We start from the raw sequence: 8837 nt of genomic DNA, 5'->3' as shown, positions 1-8837 counted from the left end.
AATTCATGTCCCCCGCAGATTTCGTTCCTTCCCGCTGAAAAATTACTTCTGATGGGGAAGCAAAAGGAAGCTGCAAGAGTGGTAAATCACTGAGGGAGGGCAGAGCTGGAGAATGCCTTCTATCATGCACCAGGCTTAGCTGCTCCTCCCAGCTGAGCTGTGGAGGGGCGGGGGGGCTTCCTCTTCCTCTAAAAGGAGCAGCCGGGACTGAGTCAGACCCATCCCCAGAAACCTTCCCTGATACTGCACACCCCCCTGCTTCCTGCCCCCATTACTTCTCAGCCACGGGGGAAGGGGGGTCACTGTATGGGGCGCTGCTATCCCAGCCCCCTGCATCTGGACCCCCCATATGCAGAGACCCACACTGATCATCGCCCCCCCACCAAGCCCCCTGCACCTGAATCCCTACCCTGCCTTTCCAAAGTCACGCTTTTCCTGTGTTTGCACAGGCCACACAGCTAGCATGTAATCAAAAAAACTCCTGAACTGGTTCGTTGTAGCTAAGGACTTGTCGACATCGAGCAGTGATGTGGACTGGGGTGGGGGTGGGGTGAGTTCGAAAGCGCATGAATAGGGTGCACATTAATGGGCCACATATACCCTGCTGACACACACTAAAGGTTCACTAGTGCCCTTTAATGAAGCACTGTTTGAAACAGTACCATGCTGAAGCACACTAGGAACCATTACCAAAAGAGTACACTATACACCATTTTCTTCTGTAATTAATAATGTGTATTTTGTGCACTTTTATATATTACATTACATTAGTCACTAGTCTACACAATGAGAGATCCCTAAAAACCCCCTGATTTTTGGCCATTTAAATAAAATTTAAATGGCTAAAACTAGCCCCCCAAATTATATTTATAAACCCTGCAAAACAGAAGCCGTACACATAGAATCATAGAATATCAGGGTTGGAAGGGACCTCAGGAGGTCATCTAGTCCAACCCCCTGCTCAAAGCAGGACCGATCCCCAATTAAATCATCCCACATACTACACATTAACCAATCTGCCCCCTCTGCACCACACAGCATAGAAGTGGAATGCATGTATGTATTTATCAATCATTAGTAATCATTTCTAGGCTGTAACTTTACAGGAAAAGGTTTCTCATTAGACATGAAATTCTGGAGCAATTTATTTCAAAAGCCACTTGGAGATTTTGTTTCATAGCATGAAAAGTCAACACATATGTGAAGGCCATGGAAAAGTGGGCCTTTGAAAATTCCGCTCCATTATCAGTCAGAGCACCCTATCAGTGCTCAGAAAATAATTAAACTCCCTTTTAAAATATCAGTTTGAGTGTTTTTGCAGTTTGCACTGAGCCATATCTGTGAAATGATGTTGCAGTGCTGTGAAATCCCAGATCTTTGTTTTCATAGCTTTTGAATAATGAGTGTGTAGCTTAGGCTAAATAGCAATTGCAACAGTAATAGCCAGCACCCTTTAAAGCAAAGGACAGAAAACATGGTAGTGGTATCCTGGAGGTGTTACGCTGATTCAGGGATGCTGCATTTAATGTTTTCGTTGTGTCAGCCTGTTTGAAAGGGCAGCTTATCATTTGAAATGTGACTCTTTGAAATAGAGCGGGGCATTTTTTTGGACAATAATCACGAGCCTGCCTTTGTCTAACTAAATACAGCAACAAAAAAAATGCACTAGTAAGGTTTGGGGAGGGGGGCGGTTTCTGAGCACAGTGTTTGTGCACTTACAGCCAAAAAGCAGTATCTTTTAATACTATTTTTTATTTCAGTGTTCAAATATGAAATTCCTGTGAAAAACACTCAGGGTCTTTGGCTTTCAAATAAACACAAAGAACACGCATGACTCTAATGGAGTTGCTCCAGATTTACACTGTGCTGAATGAGAGCAGAATTTGGCCCACTACTTCTTAGTCATCTGTGCACATCATTGGTTAAATTTGGGCAGCTGTAAAGACACAATTGACTGGTTTCAGTTCTGATTAGAAACAAAATTGTTATACATTATAATTGCAGTAAGTATTTATGATAGTCTTCAAAGGCTCTGATCAGAATTATGCTGAGTGCTGTACAAACACAGAAGAGCGAATCCCTGTCCTGAACCTAGATTTCCAAAAGTGACTAGTGACCTCAGTTTTAGGTACACAACAGGGAAGGGGCCTGATTTTCAACCAGCAGTATTTATTTGAAGACTACTACAATTATCATTCTATATGCATTCAGAGCTAGGGCCGTATTTACTGACCATCATGGCTAAAATGTTTCAAAAGCAGAAGGGGAATTATAGGAGTCTGGCAACCTTTCTCCTTCCTACCTCTGAGTCTTTCAAGATGTGCATCTTAGCAGCTCCAAAACAGACCACCATCAGGGCTGTGAGCAAGGTCACATGTTTTCACACAACAGAGGACTGAAAGGGACCTCTAGAGGTCTTCTAATCCAATCCACTGCAAGCAAGGCATGACCAAGTATTATCTAGACCATCCCTAAAAGGTATTTGTCTAATCTGCTCTTAAAATCCTCCAATGACCAACCTACACAATTTATTCAAGTGCTTAACAACCCTGACTGGAAGTATGCTGCCATTTAAGCCCATTGCTTCTTGTCCTAGCTTCAGTGGGTAACAAGAACAATTTTTCTCCTGCCTCTTTGTAACAACCTTTTCTGTACTTGAGAACTGTCATGTCCCCACTCAGTCTCCTCTTCTCCAGACTAAACAAACCCAAACTTTTCAACCTTTGCTTATTATAGGTCACGTTTTCTAGACCTTTAATCATTTTGGTTGCTCTCCTCCGGACTTTATCCAATTTTTTCTACTCTTTTTTGACATGTGGCATCCAGAACTGGACGCAATACTGTATCAGCACAGAGTAGAGCAGAAGAATTATGTCTGAATTATGGGGGGGGAGCTGCTTTCAGCTACCAAAATACTGTGTGAACTGTCACACAGCATAAATCTCAAAGGGAACGTTACAATGGATAACAACCCCTAACACAATTTGCCACCATTAGTTTAGTTCATGGCCAAAATTCTGGATTAGGCAAGATTCCTTTCAGTGAAACTAGGATTTGGTCCTTAGACCACAAACTTTTTAGGACAGGCATTAAGTATGCTACTACGTAAGATATCCACAGCTGGATCTTGCTTATATGAAGAAAATAATTGCATAGTCCCTAATCCATTTTATTCTGCTATTTTAAAGTTTGAATTATTTCATCCTTGGTTTGGGATCCTCTGATTTTAAACACAGAACTGCTAGTTAGCCAACTGAGCAAAAAAATTAAATTCAGGATTAGGGAAAGAAATTCTAAATTCAAAGAGTACAAAGAGGGCAAGAAGGACTTTTTAAATGTGACTATCAATGGGGACTCCGTGGATTTTATTTCACTGGAGAAATACAACAAAATATGTATTCCTTATTTTAGCTTTTAAAATACTCCAGTAGTGGGGATTAAACTAGAAAACTTGGTGACAACTGAAAATACTAAAAGACATTTATTTGTTATTTGTATTCTAACATAGGCATATAAGCTACATGTTAGCACACGGCACTTTACTTGTTATTTTCTGTATATAAGCAGATCACTTTCTTGAGCATCATCAAAATCTTGCTTTTCTTTTCTAATTATATATGTACATCATACCTTCAACCTTTACGTTACCTCATTTGAACAATTGAGTGTTAAAACTTTTAGTTTTACATGGTTTTTAATTTTAGGCATGTTAAGATGGAAATAGTTGGTCAAAGGCCTTCTGGAGTCACAAGAAGTCCTATAAGAATGCCAAAACCCAAATGTGATTATGTGTTCTGAATGCATGCAAATTTAGTGTAAATGCAAGTGCAAAGTGCCCAATTTTCCTCTCTTTCAGTGGTTTTACACCAGTGGAACTCCACTGACTTCATAAGAGTTACTCCTGATTTACCCCGATGAAAGAGAATTGCAAACGAAGTACAATTCTCTACACTGACCTTTCACTGTGAATGAAAACACAAGAAAGGTTAGTAAGCTGACCACACTTCAGCAGAAACTTTTTTTGACACAGTGTACAAAACCTTTATTCACCAATAAGTTAAAGTGCTTTCATAAATAGATGTTTAGTCTTTTGTACGCTGTTTAAGAGTATAAAGCTTTCAGTAAAAGCTTCATTTATTCCTCAGACTCTGATCCTTCCTCATCTTGACTGATTTGGAAGTAGCGCAGCTCATATGTCTCCTTATCAGATGCGACCACACGAAGCCAGTCACGAAGATTGTTCTTCTTGAGATATTTCTTTGTGAGGTATTTCAGATACCTTTAAAAAAAGGCAAATATCAATTAACATTCTCTCATAAGACTTCTTATTGCTATCTTGTGTGTGACATGCCGGATTCAATTTTATGAATGTAACAAATACAAAAACTGCAGTTTTTAGTATACATTGAATATTTCCAAAGGTCACCGTGCCTAACACTCCTGTTCAGAAATTAAAATGGACTCTATGTATATTAACTACTTCATATGCAGAATTTCATTCCTGAAGTATCAAATTTTCACAGTGTGTTATACTTCACTATCACACTATGCTATGTCAGTGAAGACAGCGATGTCAAAGCACCAGAAACCAATGCTAGCACTATACTAGTTTAGTATTCTCCCCATCCTAAAAGCTTATCTACACACACAAACTGTAATCCTTAACTGTTAAAGGGGTACAATCCCCCCCAAATTCCCCAGTGTGGATGCAATTACACCAATATAAAGGTGCTTATACTGATACAGCATATTCCCCTAAATTATGGGAAATAAGCTAACCCAGTATAAGGCAACTTTATCAAACACTGACTATGTCTATCCTAGCACTTTTGTCGGTCAGGGGTGTGGTTTAATTATGCCAATGCAGGAGCTCTCTCCCCTTGGCTTAGGGCACCTACATGGGAGAACTTACAGGGGCATAGCTGTGCCACTGTAAAGTTTGTAGTGTCAACACAGCCTTAATTCACACTAGGAGTAGACTGATTTAATTATTTCTGAACAAAAACACATCACACAGCTAAGCATAAGTATAAATTGATATAAAAACTGTGTGTAGGTCTGGTTTAAGTCACTGATATTTACATGTTAAGAAAATTAGATATTACACTATTTTCTCTATATATATCAGAATTACATTATATCCTGTCCATCTAATCATAATTCAGAATCAGTTGAACCATAATATGTATACAAGGACAAGAAAATCAACGATCACCTTATATATAAAAACGATACCCACCTTTTAGAGAACTGCTTCTCAGATACGACTGTGATCTTGTTCTTAAAACGTTCAATGTGAACTATGTTCCCCAGGTTTCCAGTTTTTCCATTGACCTTAACCTTCTCCTTTAGGAACTGTTCCTATTTCAATAAAAGAGGAAAAAAGGAACACTAGGGAATGGTGCCCTAGGTATGCACTAGGGAAGGGACCCTAGTCATATAGCACATGTTAAAAACCCAAATGTACTGTATATGTTATGTACATGACACAATAAAATCTTGCTGTAAGCAACTGAAACAACCTCTAACAATCTTGAATAACACTTTTAATGTAATTAATAAAATATTTCTTATCTATAAAAGATGTTTCATACTTTTGTTTGAAAATTCAAGCCTTTTTAACAAGCATTTATGTAAAAGATAAAACTATACTGACTGACAATTGACTTTCTTAAACTCATAATTAATATACTTTGTCAGCTGTGGTCTGATCTCCATATATACTTAAACATATTATAAAGTTGTTCATTAAGAGTATGAAAAATAGAGCTACTTACAAAATTTCCAGAATCAAATATTCCATCTTCTACAGGATGGGTGAGGTCAAGGCTAAACTTCCAAGTTGATTTTTTTGACTTTCGGTCTTTCTGCTTTAAAAATAAGTAAACTAGTTATTACATATCACTCCCCCGCAACACACTTAAAAAAACCCACAAAAAAACAAAAACCTATTACTATCAGGGACATCTGCATGAAAACAGAATCCTGTTTGTTAATTTATTTGTGCTATCATTAAATGGACTCATTCACTACCCCTGGCAAGGAGTAGGCCACACAATTACCTGACACCTCCTGTTACACTGGCTCTTAAGGCCTAGGCTAAACTTATGTATTTTATTGCACTACTATGTCAGAAAGGGAGTTTCATGTTTTACTAAAACAACGGGAGTCTCATGACACCTTAAAGACTAACAGATTTATTTGGCCAAATAAATCTGTTAGTCTTTAAGGTGCCACCCGACTCCTTGTTGTTTTTTTTTGGATACAGATTAACACAGCTACCCCTCTGATGGTATACTAACATAGCTATGCTGGTAAAAGCCCTACTGTAGTTGCAGTTTCACCAGTGTAACTTCACTTATATTAGTAGAGCTCATGCCAGTACAAGCACTTTTATACAAATATAAGAGTTTAATTATACTAGCAAAGCCTTCTTGGTGTAGGCCTTAGTATCTTTTTCTGTATATATCAGTGATTGGACTTCTCATTACCAGTGTACTTACGGTAAGTACTGAAAGCCCTTACCAAACTGGCATTAAAAGTCAACTTGGGCTAACTCCCAAATTAGAAGGTACAGCAACAAAGCATGCTCAGAGGATGGAGACTTCAGGCACCCATGTCTGAAAATGCGAACCAAAACAGGCGCCTTCACAGAAGATTCTTGGACGTACTGAGCACCCCCAGCTCCATTCAAATGAATGGGATCAGGGAGTCTTCAGCACCTCTGAAAAAAAAGCGGGCCACTTCTACTGAGGTGCTTAACTATGGATTTATGTGCCTAACTTTAGGTGCTCATGTCCGAGCACCCCAGCCGGCGCACAGAGGGGTCGAGGCACAGTTGAGATTTCCCAGGGTCCGAGTCAGGCTACTGAAAGACCCGGTTTGAACGCGCTGGGCAGTTACATGGTGCCTTTCACCTTAGGACCTCAGCGCCCTCCGCGAGGCTAATAACCACCTCGGCACGGCAGCGAGGCGTTAGCTCGACTTCGGGGAAACTGAGGCACGGACGCAGTTAGGCGTTTAACCCACGGTTATCCCGCGAGCTCTGCAGTCCCGATTGCTCCCTTCATGCGCTACCCCAGCCGCGGCCCTGCTCCCCCTGCCCTCAGCGTTCTGCCTCGGGATAGCGTCAGCCCTAACGTAAGGCGGGGGAAGGACCTGTCCCGCTGGCCGCCGGGCTCCAGGCTAAGGGGGGCGAGGAGCTAGGCCCCACTCAGGCCCATTGGAGCCATGACAACGGGGCTGCCCCCGGCTGCGGGCCGAGAGGGCCAGCGCAGCGCTACCGTGTCTTGCCCAACCCTCCCGCGGCCGCCGGGGTGCCACGCGCCCGGCCCTCTCACTCACCGGCCCCATCCCGCCAGCCCGCGCTCAGGCCTCTCAAAAGGCGGAAGCCGCCGCCTCGCTGGGCTTTTATGTCTAGCGTGGGCGTGATGTCATCACGCAGGAGCGTGTGGCGTAAAGGAGGGACACGTGGCCGAGTGCTGCGTCACAGCCTGCGAGGGGGCGGAGCGTGGGCGTTAGCAGTGGCTGCGCTCTCTCCGCAGGGCGCTCGCCGGCCTGTGTCATGTGGCGCGGGGAGGTGGGAGGAGCAGAGGCAGGGGCAGGCTCAGCGCCTCTGGGGGAGGAGGATTGCGTTCCTTCTTGTTTGCATGCCCTAGAGCAGGGTTGGGAGCGCTGTTCCTGCTAAGCTGTGCGCATGGACACAGAGCCTAACCCCCGCCCCCCACGGCGAAATACCAGGCATGCAACAATTGGCACAGAATTTTTTTGTGTACATGACCAGAACAGAAGAGAGCACATTGGTCAAATGAAGCACAATCAAAAATTTCACAAAAAGAAAAGGAGGACTTGTGGCACCTTAGAGACTAACCAATTTATTTGAGCATGAGCTTTCCTGAGCTACAGCTCACTTCATGGGATGCATACTGTGGAAACTGCAGCAGACTTTATATACACACAGAGAATATGAAACAATACCTCCTCCCACCCCACTGTCCTGCTGGTAATAGCTTATCTAAAGTGATCATCAAGTTGGGCCATTTCCAGCACAAATCCAGGTTCTCTCACCCTCCACCCCCCACACAAATTCACTCTCCTGCTGGTGATAGCCCATCCAAAGTGACAACTCTCTACACAATGTGCATGATAATCAAGTTGGGCCATTTCCTGCACAAATCCAGGTTCTCTCACCCCCTCACCCCCCTCCCAAAAACCACACACACAAACTCACTCTCCTGCTGGTAATAGCTCATCCAAACTGACCACTCTCTTCACAATGTGCATGATAATCAAGGTGGGCCATTTCCAGCACAAATCCAGGTTTTCTCACCCCCACCCCCACCCCCATACACACACAAACTCACTCTCCTGCTGGTAATAGCTCACCAGCAACCACATACCACACAACAGAACCACTAACCCAGGAACTTATCCTTGCAACAAAGCCCGTTGCCAACTGTGCCCACATATCTATTCAGGGGACACCATCACAGGGCCTAATAACATCAGCCACACTATCAGAGGCTCATTCACCTGCACATCCACCAATGTGATATATGCCATCATGTGCCAGCAATGCCCCTCTGCCATGTACATTGGTCAAACTGGACAGTCTCTACGTAAAAGAATAAATGGACACAAATCAGATGTCAAGAATTATAACATTCATAAACCAGTCGGAGAACACTTCAATCTGTCTGGTCACGCAATCACAGACATGAAGGTCGCTATCTTAAAACAAAAAAACTTCAAATCCAGACTCCTGCGAGTAACTGCTGAATTGGAATTCATTTGCAAATTGGATACTGTTAATTTAGGCTTAAATAGAGACTGGGAGT

At 42.6% G+C, this 8837-nt stretch overlaps 1 protein-coding gene across 2 annotated transcripts; it reads right to left on the bottom strand.

The window, feature by feature from the left end:
• Window positions 1–4016: 4016 nt before the first annotated feature.
• Window positions 4017–7458, bottom strand: RPL22L1 (ribosomal protein L22 like 1). 2 transcript variants are annotated; one of them, XM_084639433.1, is made up of 4 exons: window positions 7345–7458; window positions 5778–5870; window positions 5240–5361; window positions 4017–4279 (listed from the first exon to the last, which is right to left on the bottom strand). In XM_084639433.1, the coding sequence occupies exons 1-4, from the start codon at window positions 7351–7353 to the stop codon at window positions 4135–4137; spliced, it is 369 nt and encodes a 122-aa protein (XP_084495559.1). In that variant the 5' UTR covers window positions 7354–7458; the 3' UTR covers window positions 4017–4134. The 2 variants fall into 2 exon arrangements, with proteins under 2 accessions (XP_084495559.1, XP_084495560.1); XM_084639434.1 differs by having other exon boundaries at window positions 5778–5867; window positions 7345–7444.
• Between the last annotated feature and the right edge of the window lie 1379 nt (window positions 7459–8837).

The sequence above is a fragment of the Lepidochelys olivacea genome (assembly GCF_965140295.1).
Source record: "Lepidochelys olivacea isolate rLepOli2 genome assembly, chromosome: 9".
NCBI classification, from domain to species: Eukaryota; Metazoa; Chordata; order Testudines; family Cheloniidae; genus Lepidochelys; species Lepidochelys olivacea.
This window is presented reverse-complemented; position numbering and strand designations above follow the sequence as displayed.